Raw genomic sequence first — 27880 nt, 5'->3', positions numbered from 1 at the left:
AAACAAATCCAGTTCACCAGATTAGCCTCCCCCACTCGGGGGTGGGGGATCAAACCCGGTTCTCCAGATTAGAGTCCGCTGCTCATCTGGAGGAGCAGGGAATCAAACCTGGTTCTCCAGATCAGAGTCCATAAATCAAAGGTAGCCAAATGAGGCTTCCAATCCAGAGGCTGGATCGTAAGGATCCATTCGGCTATCCATGCATTTCTATCTGCCGCAAGAAACGTCGTGCCAGCGTTGCCAACCTCCCAAGTGGGACCTGAAAATCTCCCGGAATTAGAGTTGATCTCCAGACAACATCAGCTCCCCTGGACAAAACTGCTGCTTTGGAGGGTGGAGTCTATGGCATTATAAAAACCATTTTCTTGAAAATCGCCATTTAAGACTATGTCCTGACCTAGATGGCCCAGGCTAGCCCCTGAGCTCGTCAGATCTCGAAAGCTAAGCAGGGCTGGCCCTGGTTAGTATTTGGATGGGAGACCACCAAGGAATACCAGGGTCATGGCACAGAGGTAGACAATGGCAAACCACCTCTGTTAGTCTCTTGCATTGAAAACCCTACTGGGGTGTCAGACGTCGGCTGCAACTTGGCGGCACTTTACACTCGCTCGCAACTGAGTGAACTCAATAGTCTGGAGACGGGTTGCAATCCCAGGAGATATCCAGCCGCCACCTGGGGGTTGGGCACCCTAGTTCAGCTGCCTCCTTAGGATTGCCAGCTCCGGGCTGGGAAACACCTGGAGGTTTTTGAGGCGGAGGCTGAGGAGGGCAGGGGGTGGGAGGGGCTTCAATGCCATAGAGTCCAATTGCCAAAGCGGCCATTTTTTCCAGGGGAACTGATCCCTATCGGCTGGAGATCAGTTGTAATAGCAGGAGATCTCCAGCTAGTACCTGGAGGATGGCAACCCTATGCCTCCTGAAGATCGGAAGTGAGGGGGCCAGGCTTAACTTCCCGGGGAGGTTTTTCCATAATCGTGGGGCTCGGGGGCTGCCACCAAAAAGGCCCTCGGGTACCCACCAAATGAGTTTCTTTGGGGACGGGACAGTCGGAAGGGCTTCTTCCTGTGATTGCAGGAGGGCAGAGGAAGGAGGGAAAGATGAGGCCCACGGCTGGAATCTAAAGCTGTGGGGCGCCGTCAACCCCTCTAGCCTCCCAGATCCACGAGGTGCAAAAGGCAGTGATTCCGAAACTCTCACGTCCAGCCCCACGCAGCGAGAAGGGGCTTTGGAGCCTGCCTCTCGGCCCTCCGGCCCACAGCCCCCATTTTTAGCTAGTCAGCCCCAGAGCGGGCAGAAGCATCTTGTTGCTTCTCCGAGTCATGTAGACGCCCGAAGGCGGAGACGTTTACTTGAATCCTTTTCTGCCTGCGCGCCACTTATGGGAGGAATCGGCCCGGTGCCTTCAGGAATTTGGGCTACCGCATTGCACCACAGAAGAAGCCGTCATGAAAACGAGGCAAGGAACAGCCTGTGATCTTTCGGAGAACACGACCAAAACAAAGTGGTCCCCCCATTGAGAAATGTCATTTAACCTTGGGACTAGCAATGGTGTCGATTTTTCCGGCCCTTCGAAACCCTGACCTCTCCATCCTCTCCCCACCCGGCCAAAATGAAGTTTTGGGTACTTGTGGTTGCATGGGATCACCGCCATCCGAATTAAGCGGAGTCTCTCTGGCTCTTCTCCCCTCTCGAAATTGTGAGCTGCTGGGACCAGGACGTTCTCCGTATCGCTTAACTTAAAATGATAATTCACAGTGGGTCGCCGTGTTAGTCTGTCTGCAGTAGTAGAAATGGGCAAGAGTCCAGTAGCACCTTAAAGACTAACCAAAATATTTTCTGGTAGGGTATGAGCTTTCGTGAGCCGGTGGCTCACGAAAGCTCATACCCTACCAGAAAATATTTTGGTTAGTCTTTAAGGTGCTACTGGACTCTTGCCCTTTTCTTAACTTAAAATGGTTCTCTTAAGCATGCCCAAAGTCAATGCTATAATAATGGCTGCTTGTAGCTAGGGCTGCCAACCTCCAGGTGGGGGAATCTCCAGAATTTCATCGGATCTCCAGACTACGGAGATCACTTCCCCTGAAGGACATGGCTGCTTTGGAGGAGGTGGGCTCTACGGCACTGTGCCTTGCTGAGCACCACCCTCTTCCCCAGGCTCCACCCCGCAATCTGCAGGAATTTCCCAACTCACAATCTTCTTGTAGCAGGGTTGCCAACCTCCAGGAACTAGCTAGAGATCTCCCACTATTACAACTGATCTCCAGCCGATAGAGATCAGTTCCCATGGAGAAAATGGCCGCTTTGGCAATTGGACTTTATGGCACTGAAGTCCCCCCTCCCCAAATTCCTTAGGCTCCGCCCCCAAAAACCTCCAGGTATTTCCCAACCTGGAGTTGGCAACCATAACTTGTAGCCTAAGGTAGGGTTGAAGAATAATAATTGCTTTTTATATGCCAACTTTCTCTGCCACTTAAGGGAGAATCAAACCAGCTTACAATCACTTTCCCTTCCCCTCCCCACAACAGACACCCTGTGAGGTAGGTGGGGCTGAGAGAGCTGTGACTAGCCCAAGGTCATCCAGCTGGCTTTGTGTGTAGGAGTGGGGAAACAAATCCAGTTCACCAGATTAGCCTCCGCTGCTCATGTGGAGGAGTGGGGAATCAAACCTGGTTCTCGAGATCAGACTCCACTGCTCCAAACCACCACTCTTAACCACTGCACCACGCTGACAACCACCAGGAGTGGGCAATGCCAAGGGGCACTCTCTGAGCTTAGAGGGAGATAAAGCATGCTAAGAGTGGTAATCTGCGTGTGAAGAAGCTGTGAACCGTCTGTACTATAGCCAGCTGGGTGACCTTGGGCTAGTCACAGCTCTCTTAGAGCTCTCTCAGCCTCACCTACCTCACAGGGTGTCTGTTGAGGGGAGGGGAAGGGGATTGTCAGCCGTTTGGAATGGTGGACTCTGATCTGGAGAGCCGGGTTCGATTCTCCACTCCTCCACATGAGCGGCGGAGGCTAATCTGGTGAACCGGATTTGTTTCCCCGCTCCTACACACGAAGCCAGCAGGGTGACCTTGGGTTAGTCACAGCTCTCTCAGCCCATACTACCTCACAGGGTGTCTTTTGTGGGGAGGGGAAGGGAAGGCAATTGAAAGCCGGTTTGATTCTTAAGTGGTAGAGAAAGTCGGTATATAAAAACCAGCTCCTCCTCCTCCTTCTCCCCCCCCCCATTTCTTGGTGCCGAAAGAAGGGGAAAACTTAGAGGGTTTGTGCACACCTATCTCTCCTCACTGGAATGGGATGGAGGGTAGGAAAACAGAGCATCCGTCCACAATTGTTGGAGTCAGCTGTTTCCTTCTGAGCCTAAGTTTTCTAAGACAGGAGCCACACCTTCTGTCTCCCTCCCTCCCACATCAATATGTATATAAGATCCCCGGTTGCATATAAGCAGATGACAAACAGCATCTTCCTGCTGCCAGACATAGAAACCAAGACTGCAGAGATGTCTAAACATCAGGAGAAGGAGAAGGGATCAGATCTGCAGATGCCAAGTAAAGGTAATAAAGGGTCCACCTTACAAGGGCGAGTGGGGGGACACCAGCAATAGAGGCTGATCTGAACCTTCATACTCTACTGGGGAGCTTCTCAGAGACTCTGCCTGGCCATTGTTGGCACAGACGGACCCTTTGTCTGATGTGCCTGGGCTGTTCCAGATCCGGGTTCGATTCCCCGCTCCTCCACATGATCAGCAGACGCTAATCTGGAGAACCGGGTCGGTTTCCTCACTCCTCCACGTGCAGCCTGCTGGGCGACCTTGGGCTAGTCACAGTTCTCTCTGAGCTCTCTCAATCCTGCCTCCCTCACAAGGTGCCTGTTTTGGAGGGGGGAGAAGGTGATTGTAAGCCGCTTTGAGACTGCTTTCAGTAGAGAAAAGTGGGGTCTAAAAACCAGCCCTTCTTTTCTTCTTCTTTTGCTGTCCTTAGCCCAAGGCGTTGGAGGGCCGGACAACTGGCTCTGGCAACAGGGGAAGCTCATCTCATTGCTTTTGGCCCCTCACCTGGTCCAGCCTCCACATCTTGAAAATGGGCCTATTTATTTCATTTGCTTTCCTTATATCCTGCCGTTCTCCCCAAACTGTTCACGTCATTCTCCTCTCCTCTTGACTTATACTCACAACAACCCTGCCAGGTAGGTGCGACTGGCCCAATGTCACCCAGCAAGCTTCCAGGGCAGAGGGGGGATTCGAACCTGGGTTTCCCGGATCCCAGCCCGACACCTTAACCACTACCCCACGCTGGCTCTTGCACACTTTTTTTGCTTGAATTGTAATTTGTTTGGGGTGGCAAAATCTCTCCACTACTGAGTGCATCTCAAGACACCCAACCCCCCCATTCCTATATTTCATTATTCCCCCCCCCCATTTCCTTCTGCCTCTGATTCCTGCAAATAGCCATTGTGGGCACTGAGAGGTAGCGTGGTGCAATGTTTAGAGCATGGGGCCAGGATCTGGGAGAAGCTTGCTGGGTGACACTTGGCATGTTCACACACTTTCAGCCTAACCTCACAGGGTTGATGTTGTGAGGATAAAATGGAGGAGAGGGGAGCAATGAACGTACACTACTTTGGGTCCCCATCGGGAAGAAAAGCGGGGTATAAATGAAGCAAGCAAGCGAACTCGGGAGGTGGTGAGCTCTCCTTCCCTGGAGGTTTTTAAGCAGAGGCTAGATGGCCATCTGTCAGCAAGGCTGATTCTATAACCTTAGGCAGATCTTGAGAGGGAGGGCAGGAAGGCTGCATCAGTGCTTGGCTCTCGGGGCCCTTTCTTATATGCCTAGGGTAGTGCTGATCGCCACTTTGGGGTCAGGAAGCAGTTTTCCTCCAGGCCAGACTGGCCAGGGATCGTAGAGGGTTTTTGTTGCCATCTTCTTGGCATGGAGTAGGGATCACTGGGGTGTGTGTGTGGGGGGGAGGTAGTTGTGGATTTCCTGCATTGCTCAGGGGGTTGGAGTAGATGACCTTGGGTGATCCCTTCCATGATTCTATGAAACAAATAAATGGCTGATCACATGAAGCTGCCTTTTACTGAATCAGACCATCGGTCCATCAAAGTCAGAATTGTTTAGTTTTGTTTTCTGTCTTTCGCCCTATCCCTTTTTCCTTTTTGTACCCCTATTTATCGTTGAAAATCAATAAAAATATCTAATAAAAAAAAGTCAGAATTGTGTACTCAGACTGGCAGCGGCTCTCCAGGGTCTCAGGCAGGGGTCTTTCACATCACCTACCTGCCTAGTCCCTTTAACTGGAGTTGCTGGGGGTTTAGCCTGGGACCTTCTGCATGCCAAGCAGATTCTCTGCCACTGAGCCACAGCCCCTGACCTGATTGCAAACCTTTGGGAAGAAGGCGTAGGTCAGCGGTAGAGCACCTGCTTGGCGTGCACAAGGTCCCAGGTTCAATCCCCCGGCATCCCCAGTTAAAAGATCTGGCAGTAGGTGGTGTGAAAGACCCACAGACCCTGGAGGCCTGCTGCCAGGTTTAGCAGACAATACTGATGTTGATGGACCAAGGGTCTTATTCAGTATCAGGCAGCTGCCCGTGATTCCAAGACGTGAGATTCTCTGCCTGGAGTGCCATGAAGGTGTGAAAAAAATAATAGGCTAACAGTGCAATAATGTTTAAATGGTTTGCGCTGGAGGCAACGAAGCTCTCTTTGCTGCTGAGATGCCTTCCCGTTCTGCCAAGCGGGTTTTTCAGTTCGGTGGTGGAGATGGAACGGCAGGAGGGTGCTGGAAAGAATTCAGTGGAGCGCCAGGCACGGATGTGTTATCAGCAGTCCTTGTGGGAATGCCCGGCTGTTCCTGATACGTTGCGGACGTGGCAGGAAGAGGTGGTGACATTTCCGGTTGGGTCAAAAAGGGCATTTAGAGGGTTGCCCAGCTCCAGGTGGGGCTGGACGGTGTGACTCTTATGCTCTTGGAAATAAGACGAGTCTCTCTCACCTTTTCTCTCCTTCTCCCTTAAGACGGCACAGGGGACTGTGGATGTGGGGCCGGGCCTGGCTATGCAACCCCTCTGGATGCTATGAAAGGTAAGCCCTTTTGGCTCTGCCCTTAGGAGCAAAGACCCCTTTCGAGTTTCAAGACCCCCGAGTTCCCTTGAGCCTCAGCCAAAGGGTGCTTTCTAGAGCGGGGGTCCCCAACCTTTTTTGAGCTTGCAGCAGGCACCTTTGGCAATCTGACACGGGGCAGTGGGCGCCGCCACAAAATGGCAGCACCAGGGGGAGGAGCCGGCCATAAAACAGCTACAGCTGGAGGTGGAGCCAGTCACAACATGGCTGCACCAGGAGGTGGAGTAGGTTTACCAGGTCCCGTCGGTCAATCGTCGAGAGGTTTTTCTGGGGCGCGGTGCAGGCGCGCGCCTGGCCCGATGCGCCCGTGCGCCGACGTGCCTACATCACTTCTGGTTTACTCAGAAGTGATGGAGACGCTCTCTCAATCTCGACCAAAAGTTCAGGGTTGACCCTGAAGCGACGTGGACGCTCGAGCAAATTCAGTCGAAACTCTATAGAGTTTCGGCTGAATTTGCTCGAGCGTCCACGTCGCTTCAGGGTCAACCCTGAACGGACGTAGGCGCGTCACACGTGCGCGCGTGCCCGGGGTGCCCGCCGGCCCTCAGTTGGTCGGCGGGCAGCCCAGTGGATTGGCGGTAGTTTACCCGCCACTACCTGGCACTTGGCAACCCTAAGGTGGAGCCAGTCACAAAACGGCTGCCGCAGCTTACCTTCCATCACACAGTAAAGATCCTTGTGTTGTGTTGGCAGCTGCTGACGAAGCAATGCTTTTAAAAATCTGCACGGCCAATTAAATGGCCAGTGGCCAATGAGGAGCCTTGCTGGGCAAATGCCCATTCTGGCCCCGCCCACTTTCTCAAAACGCTTGGTGGGCACCAAGAAAGGCGTCGGCGGGTGTTGTGGCACCCATGGGCACCACATTGGGGACCCCTGTTCTAGAGAGTGTCCTCATTCCCACAATGTTCTGGAGTGGGTACGGGAAAGCTTTTCTCTGGCATCAGCTCCTCTGGGAACGTCCTTCTGTCTTCTCACCCTGAGGACATAGCCAAATCAAGCTGGTATTATATTCACCACCTGCCTGGGATCTAAAAAACATCAAAGGATTCTGGAACCAAATGCTGAGTCTTTTCTGCTGGCGTATGAGAAATGATCACGCGGTCAGGATTCCTGGCGCTTTGGTTACTTGCCAGGAAGACGTCGGAGACATTCTGGGTCAAAACGCTGGCAGATCTTTCCGGCAATTTCCAAAGAGCTGAGTCAGCCACACAGTTTCAACCAGTTTAGATCGGCAAAAGAAAGGTGCCGGTCTTTTATTTGCCTAAAGGCCTAATAAGGACCGGCAAATGATCCTCCGTTTTGGATTACGGAAACTATTCTGAAGTACAACTAGATTAGAGTCCAGTCGTACCTTAGAGGTGAAGTGGAGTGGTGTAGCAGAGTCTGATCCCGTCTGATCTTGGAAGCTAAGCAGGATCAGTTCTTGGATGGGAGACCCCTGAGGAAGACGCTGCAGAGGAAGGCAATGGCCGACCCCCCCCCCCTTAATCAACCAGATTCGAGCCCAGTAGCTCCTTAGAGACCAACAAGATTTTCGGGGTATACGCTTTCGAGAGTCAGAGATCCCTTCGTCAATGCTCTTGACAAAGCTCTCAAAAGCTCATACCCCCAAAATCTTGTTGCTCTCAAAGGTGGACACGAACCTAGCCGTTCTACTGCGGATCTACATGGCGAACCTCTGAAAGCATCTGCTTAATCACTTGCCTTGAAAACCCTATGGGGTCGCCGTAAGTCAGCTGTGACTTGTTGGCCCTTTTCCCAAACAGTACCTTAGAGACCAACAGGATGTTTTTTTTTAATAATAATTTTTATTATTTTTCAAAATATATAAACAAACCGTTCAACAATTGATAAAAGTCATCAAAAGAGAGTAAAAAACAACTAATTATTGTTGAAATTGCAAATATATTAAAATGAAATATAAAGACTTCCCCTTCATCTCCCTCTATCTCGTTATAAATTTATGCACTCTTTTGTATAAAATTCTAATCCTTATATTGTTGCATATATGTAAATGTAATTCTTTATCAAAAATCAAATAAAATATAAATTCATATTATTTCAGATTGTACATGATTATTACCTTTCTTCAAATCAACCTTATTATAATAACTATATATTTTAATTGTAAAAGCATCCCTAATAATAGTAAAAAATGGATTAGATCAATGAATAACCCTTAAGTTCCCCCATTTGAAGTTCATTTTCACAGTAGATTCTCCATGCCTCCCATTCACCCATAAATTGCGCATTGTCTTTTTGATTTACCAATGCCGTAAGTTTTGCCATTTCCACCAGTTCCAGCATTTTTTGTATCCAATCTCTTTTGTCCTGAATGTCCGATGATTTCCATTTAGCTGCATAAATCAATCTTACAGCAGTGGTGGCATAAATTAAAAATGTTCTCTGAGTTAAAATAGAATCTGGTATCATATTAAGTAACATCATCTCAGGCATTTTAGGTATATTGTTCTGTATGATCAATCTTATTTCATTGTAAATCATGTCCCAATTTTTTTTTTGCTTTGTCAAAAGTCCACCACACATGATGAAATGAGCTTATTTCTATATTACACTTCCAACACTTTGGGGACAATGATTTATAGATCGTTGCCATCTTTTTAGGTGTTAAATACCACCTATACATCATTTTATAAATATTTTCTCTTAATGATTGAGCAAGAATAAGTTTCACGTCTCGTGACCAAAGTCTTTCCCATTTATCCAATAATATATCATGGCCCACCGTCTGTGCCCAGGTAATCACGGTAGGTTTTATCCGTTCTTGCTCACAGTAAATTTCTAGTAATAGTTTATACATCTTGGATATTAGATGATCATTTGTATCCAGTAAAAGTTTTTGAAAAATTGATTTATTTTTAGAAAACCCTGTTTTCAAATCCTGAGTATAAACAGAGTTTATGTGATGATATTGAAACCAGGTCAAAAGATCCTTTACTTCATCATAGTCTTTCAGTGAGCATTTATTACCTTCCCACTTTAAAAGATCTTGGTGCGTGATGAACTGAGCGGGCCTGAGTGGAGACCAACAGGATGTTTTAGGGATGCCAGCAGCCTCCAGGTGGGGCCTGGGGATCCCCCGGAATTACAGCCCATCTCCAGACTACAGAGATCAGGTCCCCTGGAGAAAAAGGATGCTTTGGAGGGTGAATTCTATGGCAGTGTACCCCACTGAGGTCCCTGTCCCCCCCAGGCTCCATCCCCAAATCTCCAGGAGTTTCTCAACCTGGATCTGGTAACCCTATCCCCCCCCATCCCCTGCCAGAGGCCAGGGGGGACCTGGCAACCCTAGGCGGTTGACCAAAGGCATTCTCCATTTGGTGCCCACTCAGTATTGTCCATAATATTCTAAGGAGGCCATTTCCTTTGGCCTGACATGGAACTAAGGAAAGCCACCTGGAGAGACCGTAGGGCCTCCCTCTTTGATTGATCATATTATGGCTTTTTTCTGTGGGTCAGCTTTTGCTCAGTCGACCAGGTTCCAAGCAAGGATGAGGTAAAGGAATCCAATTCTCTCCACTGATAAGATCCCCCCCCCCACACACAATATGCTCTTGTTTCTGGCCAACGAGAACGGTCATGAACAGAGTTTTCGGAAACGTTGACTATGTTTGCTGAATTTCTGGCGCTGGTCAGGGAATGCAGGGCAGAAGGGTTTGGCCATTTATTCATGGAAGGTTTTGCATTGGATTTGTCCCTCTCTAGATGCCCATTTTCCCCACCTGAAGTCCCAAAACTCTGCATGGCGGCTTATTGTTGAGTTTTGAGAATATGGATGGGGGGAAAGTGCATCTAAAGAGTGGCAAATCCAATGCAAAACCTTCCATGAATAAATGGCCTTTGGGTGAAGAAAAGCCAAAACGTTCTAACTTTCTTTACACCGGAGGAGTTTGTTGTTCGAGTTAAGGGCTCGGGGGAAGAGATGGTTTCAGAGAGAAGGTGGTTTTCTTTTCTTTTTGTTAGTTGTCCCTTTCACGTGAGCATTTTGCAGCTGCCTTTATCACCTGTCTGTGCCTTCAAAAGATATTTCCAGTTTTATGTTGGGGGGGGGGGGCAAGAAAGGCAAGATCCCTATCTCCTTTTTCAAGGAAAGCACGCTTTTACCGTAGGCTGTGTTCAACCAGTAGGGCAGGGCTTGTGGAAAGCAGGATTCAGCACACAAAGAGCTTATGGCCCATAAAGCGTTGCCACTAGATTATGCTGGAAGCAAAAGGAAGGGCTGCCTGGCGCCGGTTCCAACCTTCAGTCCATTCTGGACTCAAATTCTAAACGGGTTGCTTAGGGTTGCCAACCTCCAGGCGGGGCCTGGAGATCTCCAGGAATTACAACTGATCTCCAGATGACAGAGATCAATTCCCATGACTATTTTGGAGGGTGGACTCGGTGGCATTATCCCTTGTTGATAGGGTTGCCATCCTCCAGGTGGTAGCTGGAGATCTCCTAGGATTACAACTTATCTCCAGGTGACGGAGAGGAGTTCACCTGGAGAAAATGGCTGCTTTGGAAGATGGACTCTGTGGCATTATACCCCCATTGAAGTCCTTCCTCTCCCCATACCCCCCCTCCTCAGGCTCCACCCCCCCCAACATCTCCAGGTATTTCCCAGCCAAGAGCTGAGCACCCTAGTTTCCTTGAAAAATCTAAAGCTTTGTATTTCTCTAGCAAGTACAGCTGTGTGCTTGATGGGCAGGTGCGTTTGTGTTTATTTTATATTTTTTATTGAATTGTTCAATTTTTTAATCCATCCTTAATTTTAAATGGTGTTTTAATGTTGAAATATTTTGATTGTGGCCGAGGGCCCCTATTTGGGTGGAAAGGTGGCATGGAAAATGTTTTAAAGAAATAAAAATACCCTGTGTATTTACTCATAATCAGAATATTTCTCACAAATCAGACAGATGAGATATTCTGAGATTAAACGAATCTTTGATTGAAAGCAAAAACCTGCTCATCAGATAAAGGGCCTTGCATAAAGAATGCCATAGTTGCTTTTTAAACGGCCCCATTGCTTGGTTCCTAAATGTCATCTTTGTTTCCCCAGGTCCCAGAGAGAGGATCATCTACATTCCCTGCATCTTAACTGGCACCGGCACCCAACAACCTGATTACCTGGCTACGGTGGATGTCGATCCAGAATCTCCATCTTATTGCAAGGTCTTCTAATTTGGGAATGTTTTACTTTGCCATTCCTCACCTCAGGTTCCAGGGGTGGATTAAGACAGGGTATGGAGTAAGGGGTCACTGGAGGTGTGTGTGTGTGGGGGAGGTAGTTATGAATTTCCTGCATTGTGCAGGGGGTTGGGCTAGATGACCCTAGTGGTCCCTTCCAATTCTATGATTCTAGGGTAGAAATGAACATGACTTGACCTGGATAGTCCAGGCTAGTCTGATCTTGTCAGATCTCAGAAGCTAAGCAGAGTCGGCCCTGGTTAATACTTGGATGGGAGACCACCAAGGAAGTCCAGGGTTGCTACGGAGACAGGCAACGGCAAAGCACCTGTGTTCATCTTGCCTTGCAAATCACATGAGGGGTCGCCATGTCAGTTGTGACTTGAAGGTAGTTTCTGCCACCACCACCAGAAATTAGTATAAGAATTTCCCCTGCTAGGTCAGGCCATCTACTCTGTTCCCAACGAGGACCTCCCAGATGTCTCTGAGCGGAGGCACCTACAAATAAGGCCTAAATGGGGTCAGTGTGAGCTGCCCTCAATGTCTGAACGTCCTTACTATGAACATGAAAATTCTGTTGAGTGACCAGAGCCGATCACCACTGACAGCCCCAATCCTCATCGATTAACTCACCTCACATTTTTTTCAAAGCCATGTGTGAAGAAGGACCTTTCTATTTCTCCTGCAACCAATGACAAATTAATTGGGGACAACTAGGGTTTGGGGAGGGCAGGGACCACAGTGGGGTACAATGCCATAGAGTCCACCCTACAAAACTGCCCTTTCCTCCAGGGGAAATCATATTTGTAGCCTGGAGATAAGTTGTAATTCTGGGAGATCTCCAGCCACCACGTGGAAGTTGGCAACCTTCGAGGACACCCAACATTCTAGTGTAATGCAAGAGGGATACGATTTTCCAATTTTTGTCACCCTATTCACCGATTTTCTGAGTCTTTCTTGTGGTCCTCCCTATATTTCATATTTTATCCAGAATGAATAAACCCCCCGGACCTTTGAATCTTGCTTCTTAGGGAAGTTCATTTAACCTTTTTGTGTCAACGAGGGAACAGAACTATGAAGACTGGAAGAACCATTCCATTCATGGAGGAGAGGTCCATCAGTGGCTATTAGCCATGGCGACTGAAGGAAACCTCCACAGTCGGAGGCAGTCAGCTTCTGAATCCCAGGGCCTAGAGGCAGCATCAGGGGAAGGCCTCGGCCTCTATGTCCTGTTGCTGGCCCTCCAGAGTAACTGGTTGGCCGCAGTGTGCTGGTCTGGATGGACCCCTGGTCTGATCCTGAAGGGCTCTTCTGAGGTTCCTATGTTCACTGCCCTTTCACACTCTTCTGGCCGTGGGCAGATTTGTCACGAAGTAACAGAGCCTTGGATTCCCCAGATGAGTGTGAATCCTTGTGACGCTGAGGATTCCCATCGGAGCGCCAAGTCTCTAGCAAGCTGCTCTTTATTGCATTGGCTTGGAGCCCTCATACCGTCTCCTCGGGCCAGCCTTTTGTTCTCGTTGCAAGGCTTTCTTAATAGGTGTCTGGCTTCTCCCAAGGCGGACCTACCGGGACAGGTTAGGTGAGAGAGTGATCTGAGGGCCTCAAGCGGCAACCTGGCTGACAGCTGCTTGTCTAAGTTTTAAACCCGGGGAGCTGGGAGTGGCTGGTGTGAAAAGGGAAAAAATGGAAGGGATGCCGTAAAAGGCAAGAAGCCTTTCTTGGAAAAGCGGAAGGCTTGTTCACATAGGGTTGACAAGCTGCAGGTGGAATCTGGAGAGGAGATCTCCTTGAATTGCTACTGATCTCATAGAATCATAGAGTTGGAAGGGGCCATAGAGGCCATCTAGTCCAACCCCCTGCTCAATGCAGGATCAGCCTAGAGCATCCCTGACAAGTGTTTGTCCAGCCGCTGCTTAAAGACTGCCAGTGAGGGGGAGCTCAAGACCTCCCTAGGTAGCTGATTCCACTGTCAAACAACTCCTACTGTAAAAAAATGTTTCCTGATATCCAGCCGGTACCTTTCTGCCCTCAGTTTAAACCCATTATTGCAAGGCAAATTGAAAACTAATTAGTTTCCAGTCTCGAACAGCAAACACAGGAAGGTTCTTAAGGAACTCAGTTGTGAAATTGTTGATCGGCTAACCGCGATATGTCAGTTGTCATTCAAATTGGCCTCTGTGTGGAAAGTTGTAAAAGCCACGGTGCTTTTTGAAAAGGAGTCCAAAGGCAATCCTGGAAATAACACGGCTGCCAGCCTAACATCCATTCCTGGGAGATTAGTAGCAACTGTTATTAAAGAATTATTAGGCGTGTTGAGGGACAGATCCTGCTGAGGGAAAATCAGCCTGGCTCCTGCAAAGGGAAGTCCTGCCTCGCCCACCTTTTGGAGTTTTTTTAAAAGAACTTTGGATATTGGATATTTGATAACAATTTTTTACTTGGACAAGTTCCCTCACCAAAGATGTCTAAGCAAGCTTTGCTTTGATCTTTTATGAATGGCTATTTCACTCGCTATTACCCCTCTGACGACTTTGGGTCTTTGCATTGATTATGCCCGCCGTTTCTGACCATCGGGATGGGGGGTGGTATTGGGGCCAGCTGAAGTCGCAACCATGGGGCTGTCTGAAGGAGATTGTTCATCCGCACAGGTGAGGGTATCTCCTTCGGAAGCGTGGTGGTGTCAGCAGCTGTTGAAGCTGGCTCTTTTTCGTTGGAGGGTATATCCCTCCGGACGGGATTTGGTGAGCCCCATTTTTTAAAAAACCCTTATGCTCTACCCTTATCAACCCACTGAAAGGTTGGTCAGACCACGTTGGCTCCGATTACACGATTCCCATCTAACAAAACCAGTCCCCCCCCAAAAAAAGATAGAAAAATGGGAGAAAGCACAGAGCCGTGCCTCTGAGCAAAGGCGAATAACCGAACCCGAAAACCCAAATAATTACTTGGCGTTTTTCAGAATCGCCTATTCGTTTTTGGGAAGATGCCCAGGTTTGGGTGTTTGGTAAACCTGAAGCCCGAAAATTACCAAAACGGCTAATTTCAGGTTAATTTTCAGTTCAGGTTTATCGATATGCACAACCCTACTTGGACGTCAGCACAACCCAATTAATTCTGGTTTTATTTGTTCATTTGGGTATGTCCCCGTTAGGATTCTCACAGCTGCATTTTATATCGAGTGTAATTTCTGCGGCAGGAAGGCCCCATAAGAGAGCCCGATCTCGTCAGATCTTGGAAGCTAAGCAGGATCACGACTTGGAAGGGAGACCACCAAGGGATACTCTGCAGAGGAAGGCAAAGGCAAACCCCCTCTGCTTCTCACTTGCCATGAAAGCCCCTTGCTGGGGTCACCTTAAATGATGGGACTTTACACACACACACACACAATTCCTGTGCCCTGACTTGGATGGCCCAGGCTAGCCTGATCTCATCAGATCTCAGCAGCTAAGCAGGGTTTGACCATGGCTAGTTACTTGGATGGGAGACCACTAAGGAAGTCCAGGGTCGCTATGCAGAGGCAGACAATGGCAAACCACCTTTGAATGTTTCTTGCCTTGAGAACCCCTACGGGGTCTCATAAATCAGCTGGAACTTGACGGCACCCAAAAAATATGTAGTTTCTGAATTATCCTCAAGGACAGCTCCACGCACGGTATGTTGTAGTAATCTATTCTGCATGTTACTGAGGCTAGTGTGAATGTCACTAGGTCCGTTGAAAAAGTGAATGAAAAAAGCCACAATTTCAGAATGTCATAAGAACATAAGAAAGGCCCCGCTGGATCAGACCCAGGTCCATCAAGTCCAGCAGTCTGTTCACACAGGGCCCAACTAGGTGACCCTAGGAAGCCACAAACAAGACGACAGCCGCAGCAGCACCATCCTGCCTGTGTTCCAATGTCCACTCCCCTCTTCAAGCCTTCCAAGTTGGCAGCCATCACCACATCCTGGGGCAGGGAGTTCCACAGTTTAACTATGCGTTGTGTGAAAAAATACTTCCTTTTACCTGTTTTGAATTTCTCACCCTCCAGCTTCAGCAGATGACCCCACGTTCTGGTATTATGGGAGAGGGAGATAAGCTTCTCCCTGTCCACTCTCTCCAAACCATGCATAATTTTAAAGACCTCTATCATGTCTCTCCTTAACCGCCTTCTTTCCATGCTAAACAGCCCTAAGCGTCTTAGCCGCTCCCCATAGGACAGTTGCTGTAGTCCCCTAATCATTTTGGTTGCCCTTTTCTGCACCTTCTCAAGCTCCGCAATATCCTTTTTCAGGTGTGGTGACCAGAACTGTACACAGTATTCCAAGTGTGGTCTCACCATAGATCAGTACAGGGGCAGTATGATATCAGCAGTTTTATTCTCTATTCCTCGTCTAATTATGGCCAGCATGGAATTTGCTGATGTCGATTTGATTTGGGGCTGATTTCCACACTCCATAGCCCATGAGTAACATTCAGAGGAGGAGGAGAGGAAAAGTCATTTCTAAAGAACAACCAAACCCATCCCCACATCAGAAGCCACATCTTGGGAGGCTGAATCAGTTAATCAAGTTGAGAAAATTGTCCAGCTGGGCTGCGTTTGCATACTTATAACCCCCCAGGGGCAACTTTCATGTTATCTTTGAGAAGTGTTTAGTAAGATATTGGGCGGTGGCAGCCTTTCAAAAAGATGAACCCCCTAAAGGTACAGATAGCGTCGCTGGCTCTGCAGTCTGAGAAATGTGGCATAACCCAGAGACAATCCCAGACTTGCCAAGCATCATTCAAACTTGCAATGCCAGTTTGGGTGTTTTGATAGCTTTTGTGTCAGTGGATTAGAGAAAAAGAAAATTAACATGACTCTGCCCAGGGCTACGTATGAAAATTAACATGACTCTGCCCAGTAGGTCATAGCTATCCTTCTTTGTAGCCTGTTGTCTGAGGGTCTTGCTGATATGCTGAAGTGGTGCAGAACATGCTTTGCACGTGCAAGGTCCCTGATACCTCCCACACAGTGTGTGTGGGGGGAAAGTGCATCTACAAAATGGCTGCCACAAAATGGCTGCCACCGCTGACCTTCAATCACACCATGTTTTAAAAAATCTGCACAGCCCATTAAATCTCCATTGACCAATCAGGAGCCTCGCTGGGCGAAATCTCGACCTGGTGCCACCCACTTTCTAAAAACACTTGGAGAGCAGCAACTTCCCGCTTTCCTCCACAGGTGATCCACCGCCTGCACATGCCTTACATCGATGACGAACTCCACCACTCTGGGTGGAACGCCTGCAGCAGCTGTTTCGGGGATACCACCAAGAAGCGGAACAGACTGGTACTTCCTTGTCTCGGCTCCTCTCGCATTTATGTCGTGGACACCGGGACTGACCAGAGGGCCCCCAGGCTCCACAAGGTATATTTCTATTGGAGAAGTGCAAACTAGCCCTGGGAATGGGGGAGGGGCTGAAATTTTGCACGAGGTGCACATGGGGTTTGGGGAGGGGTTTACGGGGTGCTGTAGAAAGTTCCACATTGGGCTGTTAGAAGCAATAAGGAATGGCATCTAGAACAGTGTAGTGGTTTGAGTACTGGGCTAGGGTCTGGGAGACCCCAGGTGCAAATCCCCACTCTACCATGGAAATTCATTGGGTGACATTGGGTCAGTCACCCCCTCTCAGCCGAGCCTACTTCACAGGGTTGTTGTGAGGATAACATGGAGGAGAGGAGAATGCTGTAAGCCGCTGCTTGTAGCTTTTAATTTCAAGTGAAAATATATCTGCCGTGAATATACACACTCCGAGCATCTGATGATGAGAGCTCTGACTCATGATGGTTCCTGCTGGTATAGATCTTGCGAGTCTTTAAGGTGCCATCGGATTCCCATTTTATTTTGCTGCAACAGACTAAAACGGGTACCGTTCTGGAAGAAGACAGTTTCAGGTGGGTAGCCCTGTTAGCCCAATAAAGACCAACAAAGAGTTTTTCCGCATTCTCATTTTCCTCGCTTGTAAGTTCCTGTTTTTTGTGGAGGAGGGGGTTCCCTTCCGCATGTGTTTTGCTCCCTCTCGTGGTCGATTCGATAATACACAGTTTTACATCCAACATATTGCCCTGCAGATTTAAACTGCAGGTTTTTATGCTAGATTTAAAGCGGTGTGGTATCAAAGCGACCATGAGAGGGAGCAAAGCACATGCAGAACGGAACAACCCCCACCTCACAGAACACGAATTTACAAGCAAGGAAAAGAAGAATGAGGAAAGGCCCAAAATTTTCCAAGGTATTAGCTTTTGTTGTGCTTGAAGGTGCTACTGGGCTCAAATGTTGCTCCTCTGGAAGAAGTAAGTCAAGACGGAATTGCAGGATCAACAAAAGCCATGACAGAGGCACAGGTCTGCCAACCATAATAAACAAAAAGCAGCAACAATCACAATAGAGAATTCACACTGGTGTGTATAATTCACTAAATTGCCAATTGCACAGTAAGAATATATCAGCACTGGCAATTAATCATCATATTCTCTAGAAACAATGTAAATAAATCACTTATTAAATATACATTCAAAAGATCCTATACAATGGACTAGACCTATGCAGAAATATATAGTTCCGTAAGTGATAATTCAAATCCACTATATCAGCTCTGGTTAGATGTGAGCAGGCAAAGTCTCTGAGGTACCAAAGCAAGCCAAATATGACACCCAGAAAGACCAAATCCGCTCCAGTGAAAAGCAAGACAGGGATCTGGTATTTCCTATTTCCTATTTTTCCTTTCATCAGTTGCAATTCAACTGGTCATGATATCATTCCAACATACCACTTCTCAATATTCATGGATCATAATTATTCCACAGTGTGCTTTGTTTAAAGGTCACTCTCTCGGAGATGCTGCCTAGCATTCTTCCATTGTCTGGCCTTTGGTATTCTGACACCGCATGGTGGGGGCAGCCCCAAAATGCTTGCCGCAGCCTCAAGGTTCAATGTACAGTTTTGGACTCCTAGATCGTAATGGAAAAAACCGCCCAAAACCATGCATCAACCCAAGGAAAGAAGGAGTAAATGCATTGCAAACTGTCCCTTGCCTCTGCAGGTGATTGAAGCAAGGGAAATTTTTGAGAAATGTGACCTGGCTTTCCCACGTAGCACTCACTGCCTGGGCAGCGGGGAAGTCATGATCGCTGCACTTGGGGATCCTCGCGGCAACGGAAAAGGTATTTCCCGGAATGGGTTCCCGCTTGGAATCCCAGTTAGGACCGGTCTAGACAAACAGCAAATTACTTGGTCAAAAGTTCGGCCTGTAGATCTGTTGCTCGGTTCAAGAAACCTCAGTTGATAAATCGTATTTTCATTTTATTTTTTTCTTAACTCGTTTTAACGGGGGAGGTGGAAAACAGAGAAAAAACACACACAACGCACACTCCGTACAAAGTTCCAAATACACAAAGGGAGAACAAGCCGTTGTTAATCTTCTGACGGGACATTATGACCCCGTCTTTCCACAGATTTATCAGCCCAAATATCAGCTTGAACTGTAATTGTAAATTGTATTTTGAGATGGGACGTCTGACAAGAGGACAATTTGCCGTATTCTCATAATCCAGTCATTATTACGGGGAACCACAGAGGACTTCGAACAGAATGTTACCCATTGCCTTGATAGTTGATAAATGGTATGAGTTTCAGAAGATTAATTAGTCAATTAAATCTGCATTGCCTTGCTTGTGGGGGGAAAACATACTTCTGAAGCAAAAAGAATCCAGTGGTCCGGATCCTCCCAGTTAAGTGCAAAGACTTCCTCTTGTGCAAGGAATTTTCCTCGCAGAGAACAAGCTGAAGGTGCCTGGATTTAACTGAACGGTGTAGTCCAGGGGTCCCCAACGTGGTCCCTGTAGGCACCATGGTGTGCGCTAACACCTTTCCTGGCGCCGCCAAGTGTTTTCAGAAAGTGGGCAGGGCCAGGTGGGACTTTTGTCCAGCAAGGCTTCTGATTGGCCTTTGGAGATTTCGTTGGCTCAGGGATGCTAGATGCCCCCAAAGAGAGACCTAGGCTGGTAGGAACCCCTGCTTTAGCGCCATGCCCCCCAGCGCCATTTGATGAGCCAGAGGGGGAACGTAGGGCTGTAAACTTACTCCGAGGCTTCCGGCATCCGAAATGCGGTGACGTTATTTCTGACGTACACCAGATGCGACGCCGTTGCATCGCTGACAGCCACGGGGACACTCTGGTACCTGGGCAAAACTCTGGAAAAATGGCTTCTACCACAGAGTTTTGCTCAAATACCAGAGTGTCCCCATAGTCGTCGGTGACACGTTTTGAATGCTGGAGGCCTCACAGTAGGTTTGCTGCCCTAAGTGACCCCCCCCCCAATCCCCACTAATTGCCAGGAGGTACCCGGCAACCCTACTGGGGGACCCCTGGTGTCGTCAGGTCCAGTCTTTGGTTTTAAAACAATGCATGCCGGTATGAGGAAACAAAGGCCGCCCTTCTTCCAGGAAAGCACTTGCTCCTTAATTGATGCTTCCTCCTTAATTCATGCTTGCTACTGGGAGCACCTTTTAAATTGATCAAACTATAAAATAAATAAATAAAATTCATTGCATCGATCAGTTGCCTAAACGTAGCAGCCTTGATAGCTATACATTTGCCTGCGCACAAAAAAACTATTTTTGGGGAGGGGTTCCTTTGATTTCGTTTTCACCCCGTCCCCTTGACAAGGAGTTTGGGGTGGGGCGCATGTTTTTGAGCACGGATCTTGTTTTTTTCTGGCAGGGGGCTTTGTCCTTCTGGATGCAGAGACCTTCGAAGTGAAGGGGAACTGGGAGAGACCCACCCAAGCGGCCCCCCAAGGGTACGATTTCTGGTACCAGCCGAGGCACAACGTCATGATCAGCTCCGAATTTGGGGTGCCAAAGTTCTTTGTCACTGGGTTCAACCCAGCGGATCTGGGGAAAGGTGAGTCCTCACTCTGTGGGAACGCATTTATTTATTTATATACTTACCTGCTTTATTTATACCCCGTCTTTCTCCCCAGCGGAGACCCAAAGCGGCTTACAAGGTTCTCCTCTCCTCCATTTTAACCACACAATGACTTTGTGAGGTAGGTTGGGCTGAGAGTGTGGGACTGGCCAAGGTCACCCAGCGGGCTTCCAGGGCACAAGTGGGGATTCGAACCTGGGTCTCCCAGATCCAAGTGTGACACTTTAATCACGACACCATGCTGGCTCTCCCTGTGCTGGTCAGGTGTTGTTCAGTATTGCCTCTTCTCTGACTGGCATTGTTTGCTCTGGATTGAAATAAATTGGGAGTAAGCAATCCATCAACCGCCCTGACCTGGACGGCTCAGGCTAGCCTGATCTCCTCAGATCTCAGAAGCTCAGTGGGGTCAGCTTTGAAGGGTGGGCTCTACAGCATCACATCCTTGCTGACCTCCCCACCCCCAACTCTGCCCTCCCCAGCTTTGCCCCCAATTAATTTGGCAGTGGTTGCAGGAGAAGCACAAAGGTCCTTCTTCAGAGCCAGCGTGGTGTAGTGGTTAAGAGCGGTGGTTTGGAGTGGTGGACTCTGATCTGGAGAACCGGGTTCGATTCCCCCACTCCCCCACATGAGCGGCAGACGTTAATCTGGTGAACTGGATTTGTTTTCCCACTCCTACACATGAAGCCAGATGGGTTGCCTTGGGCTAGTCACACTCTCTCAGCCCCACCTATCTCACAGGGTGTCTGTTGTGGGGAGGGGAAGGGAAGGTAATTGTAAGCTGGTTTGAGTCACCCTTAAGTGGTAGAGAAAGTCGGCATATAAAAACCTCCTCCTCCTCCTCTTCCTCCTCCTCCTCCTCTTCCTCTTCTTCTTCTTCTGGTTAAGAGCAGGTGAACCAGTTTCGATTCCCCGCTACTTCACAGAAAGACTGATGGGTGACCTTAGGCTAGTCACAGTTCTTTCCAAACCCTCTCAGCCCCACCTACCTCGCAAGATGTGGGGAGAGGAAGGGAAGGTGATTGTAAGCCGCTTTGAGACTCCTTAAAAGGTAGAGAAGAAGCGGGATATAAAAACCAGCCATTCTTCTTCTTCACACATTGCACAATGGAAATATAAAATTCCCTTATGCCAACCCCATTTAGGTCTTGTGTGTGGGTGCCTCAGAGACATCTGGGAGATCCTCGTTGGGAACAAAGTAGATTGCCTGACCCAGCAGGGGAAATTTTTATGTTCATTTCTGGTGGTGGTGGAGGAAATTGCTGCCAAGTCACAACCAATTTATAGCAACCCTTTATAGGGTTTGCAAAGCAAGAGGTGAACAGGGGTGGTTTGTCATTGCCTGCCTCTGCGTAGCAACCCTGGACTTCCTTGGTGGTCTCCCATCCAAGGACTAACCAGGGCCATCCTAGCTTAGCTTCCAAGATCTGGTAAGATTGGGCTAGCCTGGGCCATCCAGGTCAGGGTATGCTCATTGCTCCCTTGTCTTAAGCCATCCTGGAACCTGAGGTGAGGAATGGCAAAGTTAACCATTCCCAAATGAGAAGATCTCGGGTCAGAACCTGGCAATAAGATAGCGATTCTGGATCTACATCCAGGTAATCGGGTGCCTCTCCTCCATGAATCTGTCTAATCCCTTTTTAAAAGCCTTCTATGCCTGGGGCCATCACTACATCCTCTGGCAGGGAAGTCCACATTTCAATCCAGTGTCCAGACCCAGGAGCAGCCTAAATTGTGAGTCTATGACTTTGGAGGAGCACAATGCAGGACAATCCTTAATTGGTTGTGTCCCTAATCAATAGTCACTTTATCCAGCTTAAGCTTCGGTTTCTTTAAACCTGTCTGGTCCTCTATGGCCGTTGGTTCTTAGAGCAAACCATGGCAAAGGATTAGCTGTTCGGGTTAACTGCTGCCTGGGCACATGAACACATGAAGCTGCCTTACACTGAATCACACCCTTGGTCCATCAAACTCAGTATTGTCTACTCAGACTGGAAGCAGCTCTCCATGGTCTCTGGCAAGGTCTTTCACATCACCTACCTGCCTAGTCCCTTTAACTGGAGATGCCGGGGATTGAACCTGGGACCTTCTGCATGCCAAGCAGATGGTCTGCCACTGAGCCACAGCTCCTCCCAGGAGGATTCTGGTCCAAGATGTCTGCACGACGTGTCTCCCAATGACCAGAAGCCTGTTTTCCTCAGGTGGATCCACAGTTGCTCACCCGGCTGTACGGCTTTGGTTTTCTTCTCTGTCTACCCTCAGGGCGCTACGGCCGTCGCCTGAACATCTGGGACTGGACCACCCACTGCCTCCTCCAGTCGATTGATGTAGGGGAGGGGACCACCTTAGAAGTCCGGTTCCTGCACAATCCCAACGCTGCGCATGCAATGGTCAGCTCCGCGCTTCAGGGCTGCATCTTTCACGTCTTCAAGAGACAGGTGAACATCGACAGCTGAGTTTTCTTGCCTAAAGTGGAGAGGGTTGTGGGCAGGCGCAGTAACCCAAGTTCACCAGCAATGAGGATTTCACCTTCTGATCTTTAGCTGCTCTTTAGCCTGTGACTGAGTTCCTGAATCGTGTAGGGCAGGGGTATCCAGCGGGGTGCCCGTGGGTGCCTTAGTGCCTGCACCCACACCTTTTCTGATGCCTGCCAAGTGGGTGGGGCGAGGTGGGGCTTTTGCCTAGCAAGGCTTCTGATTGGCCATTGGTGATTTAATTGGCTGGGCAGATTTTTTTAAAAAATGCTGCTTTGACAGGAGCTGCCACCACAGCCCAGGGATCTTACCTGTGTGACTGAGACAGTTTTGTGGCTGGCTCCGCCTCCCGTTGCAGGCATTTTGTGGCTCAGGCTCCCCCCCCCCCGCTGCTCTGAACTTATATTGATATATAATCAAATCACCCCAAATACTATTCAAAATCGCAGAGAGAAGTGGCGGAGGCTAGGATGGTACATTCACTTTCCCCTGCATTTTGGAGATGACTTAACTGGGGGGGAGGGGGCGGGAGGGCGAGCGAGTGCACTATCCAAACATATGACCCTATGAAACAAATAAATGACTGATCACATGAAGCTGCCTTTTACTTAATCAGACCCTTGGTCCATCAAAGTCAGAATTGTCTACTCAGATCAGCAGCGTCTCTCCAGGGTCTCAGGCTGAGGTCTTTCATATCACCTACTTGCCTGGTCCCTTTAACTGGAGATGTTGGGGATTGAACCTGGGACCTTCTGCATGCCAAGCAGATGCTCTCCCTCTGAGCCACAGCCTCATCCGCTGGCTCTTTCTGCAGTTTTTATTAGTATTTGATATTACATCAGAGCAGCAGAATTTTTAAAAAACCCGGCGAGGGCCCCCAGAGAAGGAGGTTTCTTTCACTGAGTTTCTGTGTGCAACCGTGGAGGGCTTTTCTGGAGCCCCCCAGTCCCTCCTCCCTCCTCCTGTGAGCCCAGCCAGCCACCCTCCCTCGTTACTCTTTCTCTCCTTCTCCCTCTCTCCCTCTCTCCCTCCCTTTCTCTCTCTCTCCCTCTCTCCCTCTCTCCCTCTCTCCCTCTCTCTCTCTCTCTCTCTCTCTCTCTCCCTCTCTCCCTCTTTCTCTCCCTCTTTCTCTCCCTCTTTCTCCCTGTCTTTCTGGACCAGGGGACAAACCAGGGACTTTCTAACCATTCATAAATGGCCTCAGTTTCCTGGCATCTAACTTTTTTCCAGTTCTGTACGCATTTTTCTCCCTCTAGTGGTCAATTCGATACAACGCCAATTTTTATCAAGCACAAAAAGCTGCTGATTTAAACTACAGGGAGAAACGCTTCATGTAAAGCTGTGTGATGTCGAATCGACCATCAGAGGGAGCAAAAAGCGTGCAGAACTGAACCCCCCACCCCGAAGAAACAGGAAGTTAGACGCCAGGAAACTGAGAATACATAAAAGTAGGGCTGTCAATTCGGTTCGTCCGAACTGAAAATCAACCGAATTTCCCCTGATTTGGTGATTTTCTGTTCGGACGGATCCGAACACAAAACTGGCGGGCAACCGGGGGGGCCGAATTCAGCGAGTTCGGGAGTTCGCGAATAAATTCGGCCAATTCGGCCCCCCTTCAGGGGAGCCCGCTGAAAGGCGCGGGCTGCCCTTTAAACTGATCTGAGCCTCCCAACTGGGAGGCGCAGGTCAGTTTAAAGGGCAGCCCGCCCCCCTTCAGCGGGCTCCGCTGGAGAGGCACGGGCTGCCCTTTAAACTGACCTGCGCCTCCCAGCTGGGAGGCTCAGATCAGTTTAAAGGGCCCCCGCGCGCCTTCAGGGAATCCCTGAAGGCGCGCTTCGGCCGAATTTTCCCCCGAACTCCGGTTCCCCCCGAATTACCAGGGATCCAAAGCGGGGGAGTTCGGACTTCGGCACGTACCGAACCCACAAGGGTCAAATTCGGCCGAATCCGAACTGTACCGAATTTTTTTTTTTGACAGCCCTACATAAAAGGCCTATATCAGGCAGCCCCTCACTTAAAATTATATGTATTTATTCTGCAGGATGGATGTTGGACTGCAGAGAAAGTGATCCAGGTTCCAAGCAAGAAAGTGTCAGGATGGTTATTACCCGAAATGCCAGGTCAGTAAAAAGGATGGAGTCCGGAATGTTCTATATACTTCCCCCCATCCCTTCTCTTTGCAATCTGCAACTTGTTTGAGTAAATCCTTTTGTTAGTTTAGGGCAGGAGCCCCCAACGTGTTGCCTTGGGCACTGTGGCACCCACCAACAGCTTTTCTGGCACCCACCAAGTATTTTTAGGAAGTGGGCGGGGCCAAGTAGGGCATTTGCCCAACAAGGCTTCTGAGTGGAGATTTGATTGGCTGTGCAGATTTTTTTTTAAAAAAATATTGTTTTGGCATCAGTTGCACCCACAACACAAGGATCCCTCCCTTACCCAAACTATGCCCACCTCAGGCTCCACCCCCAAATATCCAAGAATTTCCTACCCCGGAGTTGGCAGCCCCATTTCTATCACTGAAGCCATGCATTCAAATCAGAGAACCAGGGCCGCTATTTCTTGTTTAAATTTTTTTGTTTAAGTTAAAAAGATCCAAGCATTTAAATATCAGTTCATTTTTAGTAAGAAACACAGCTGAGTGCTGTATTTCCTACTCATTGACTACAAAACCCAGCATGCAGTGGGGTTTCTGTACCTGCCCTTGAAAAGCTGCTAACATTTAGAATAAAGGAAGAGAAATAAATATTCCTTCCCTCTTTCCTCCAGCCTTTACCACCAGCATGGTCATTTCATTGGATGACCGGTTCCTGTACGCGAGCAACTTCGTACATGGTGACATCCGTCAGTATGACATCTCTAACCCTTTCCGCCCCAGGCAGGTTGGCCAGGTAAGCCCATTCATTTGGGGGCCCTTCTCTCTCTGCTGGGAGGGGCAGCCAGGCATACGTCCTCTGGATCATAATTACCTGTGGCTCAAGAAATCATTAAAAATAATCCAAAATCAAGATGGGAAACATATCTTAAGAGATGGACTACTTTAGAATATGGTTTCAATGTAGAAATAGGATAAGTCCCCTAATTTCGCCATTGATATCACCAGTTGATGCGTATTGCAATAATGCTACACGAAGATTACTTAACTTTTCAGAATATGATGGATAAGGGGGGGGGATAAAAACTTTACCCAAAAAAAGATGAAGGAAAGAATATTCAGTGGTTACTATGTCATCAAATGGCTTCAATAATGAGAGAACAGATGAAAAAGGAGAGTGTATGTTGTTTCCTCTGGAGCAGAGGTGGTGAGACGTCTAAGATGCTGTTCTGCCTCCGACTGTTGCAACATTTTGCAGGCATCCCCTCTGACCCTCCAGCTCTCGCCTCTGACCGATCCTCTCCCTTTGGGGGCTTTGTATCCTCGCAGGTGTTTGTGGGGGGCAGCATCCCAAAAGGCGGGGCGGTCACCGTCCTTGAAGATCTAGAGCTGGATTGCCAACCTGATCCTTTTATGATCCAAGTGAGTAAATCACAAATAGGGGAAGAGAGTGTGGGGGTGGGAGGTAGGGTTTCCAACTCTGGCTTGGGAAGTTCCTGGAGATTTGGGGGTGGAGCTTAGGGGAGGGCGGGGTTTGGGGAGGGGAGGGGCTTCAGTGGGGTATAATTCCTGAGAGTCCAGCCATTTTCTCCAGAGGAACAGGTCTCTGTAGTGCGGAGACAAGTTGTCTTCTAGAAGAACTCCAGGCCCCACCTGGATGTTGGTAATCCTAGTGGGTGGGCAGAAGACCAGGTGGGCAAAACTCCCACCATGATTGTTCTTAGGGCACCTAGTCTCAGCTACCTCAGATGAGGAAGAGGATGGGTTACGAATCTTTGAAGACTCTTCATTTATTGAATACATTTATTAGCCGCCTTTCTTGCCTTACAGGAACTCAAGGTGGCTGAGAGTGCAACCAAACAATAAAATACATAAAAACCACCAATAAAAACCAACAATTTAAAACGGCCAGTAGGCAGAAGAACTGAAACAAATCAAATGCCCTCAGGTCAAGAGCGAGGGGGCCAAGCGCACCTCCCTGGGGAGGGTGTTCCATAATGGTGGGGCTGCCACTGAAAAGGCCCTGACTCGTGTACCCACCAGACAAGCTTCTTTGGTCGATTGGGCAGTCAGTCAAGAGATCCCTGTGAGCTTCGTTCCTGGGCAGGAACTCTTGCCTCAGAAGTCATTTGCACGCCCTCCTCGATAGGCTGTTTTTCATCCAAAGCTGGTTTGTGCCTTGGAATCCCTGCTTTGCTTCCCCGAGGAGCCCCCAAATCCATTGCCTGTGATGGCTGCATCTCTGAGCCTCACAGTATCAGTAACTCCGGCAGGTCCTAACAGCCAAATGCGTTCCGTGCCGTCTTTCCTGTTTTTGCTCTCTGCCTCTCCTCAACCTGCCTCCCATTTCCTCTGTCTTTCAGGGAAGGAGGGTCTACGGAGGACCCCAAATGCTTCAGCTCAGCTTGGATGGCAAGAGACTTTACGTTAGCAATGGTCTCTACACTCCTTGGGACAAGCAGCTTTACCCTGAAATGGTCAGGTAAGAAACCTCCCCCCACTCCTGCGTCTGGCCCTCTGTCCTCTTGCTCACTGCTTGCTCACCCGGCCTCCGTTTCCTTCCACCTTTAGGGAAGGCTCCGTCATGCTGCAGATTGACGTGGACACTGAACGTGGCGGTCTGTACGTGAACGAGGACTTCCTGGTGGATTTTGGGAAGGAGCCCTGCGGTCCTGCTCGGGCTCACGAGATGCGCTACCCTGGGGGAGACTGCACTTCGGATATCTGGCTGTAGCCGGGGAGCACACGGGCCTGCTCCTACGCCGGCTTTTGGAGGGCGGTTGTGGAGAAGGCCATGCGCGCAGCGGCTTGCGGGTCTTCTCTGCTCACCAGGTTGTTGGTTTTTTTTAATGCATGCTTGTGCTGATTCGTGGTGTGGAAGCTGTCTCCTCTGGCACAGGGTTTCTCAGTGGAGTCAACTGATCCTGTTCCAACCACCAGGTGGCACCTGGAGATCTCCTGCTACTGCAGTTGGTCTCCAGACAACCAAGAACAGCGCCCCTGGAGAAAATGCCCGCTTTGGAGGGTGGACTCTATGACCCCAAACCCCA

General features: G+C 49.0%; 1 protein-coding gene across 2 annotated transcripts; it reads left to right on the top strand.

Annotated features, from left to right (window-relative positions):
- Nucleotides 1-6055: 6055 nt before the first annotated feature.
- LOC130480602 (methanethiol oxidase-like) lies at nucleotides 6056-27564 on the top strand. Of its 2 annotated transcripts, XM_056853205.1 has the most exons (11): nucleotides 6065-6086; nucleotides 11188-11300; nucleotides 16520-16705; nucleotides 18381-18501; nucleotides 20061-20243; nucleotides 22527-22702; nucleotides 24780-24858; nucleotides 25505-25626; nucleotides 26160-26252; nucleotides 27194-27312; nucleotides 27402-27564. In XM_056853205.1, the coding sequence occupies exons 1-11, from the start codon at nucleotides 6080-6082 to the stop codon at nucleotides 27562-27564; spliced, it is 1362 nt and encodes a 453-aa protein (XP_056709183.1). In that variant the 5' UTR covers nucleotides 6065-6079. The 2 variants fall into 2 exon arrangements, with proteins under 2 accessions (XP_056709184.1, XP_056709183.1); XM_056853206.1 differs by lacking the exon at nucleotides 16520-16705 and having other exon boundaries at nucleotides 6056-6086.
- The last annotated feature ends 316 nt before the right edge of the window (nucleotides 27565-27880 follow it).

The sequence above is a fragment of the Euleptes europaea genome, chromosome 7, assembly GCF_029931775.1.
Source record: "Euleptes europaea isolate rEulEur1 chromosome 7, rEulEur1.hap1, whole genome shotgun sequence".
Classification (NCBI taxonomy): Eukaryota; Metazoa; Chordata; class Lepidosauria; order Squamata; family Sphaerodactylidae; genus Euleptes; species Euleptes europaea.
The sequence above is the reverse complement of the archived record's forward strand: the minus strand, read 5'-3'. Positions and strand labels throughout refer to the sequence as shown.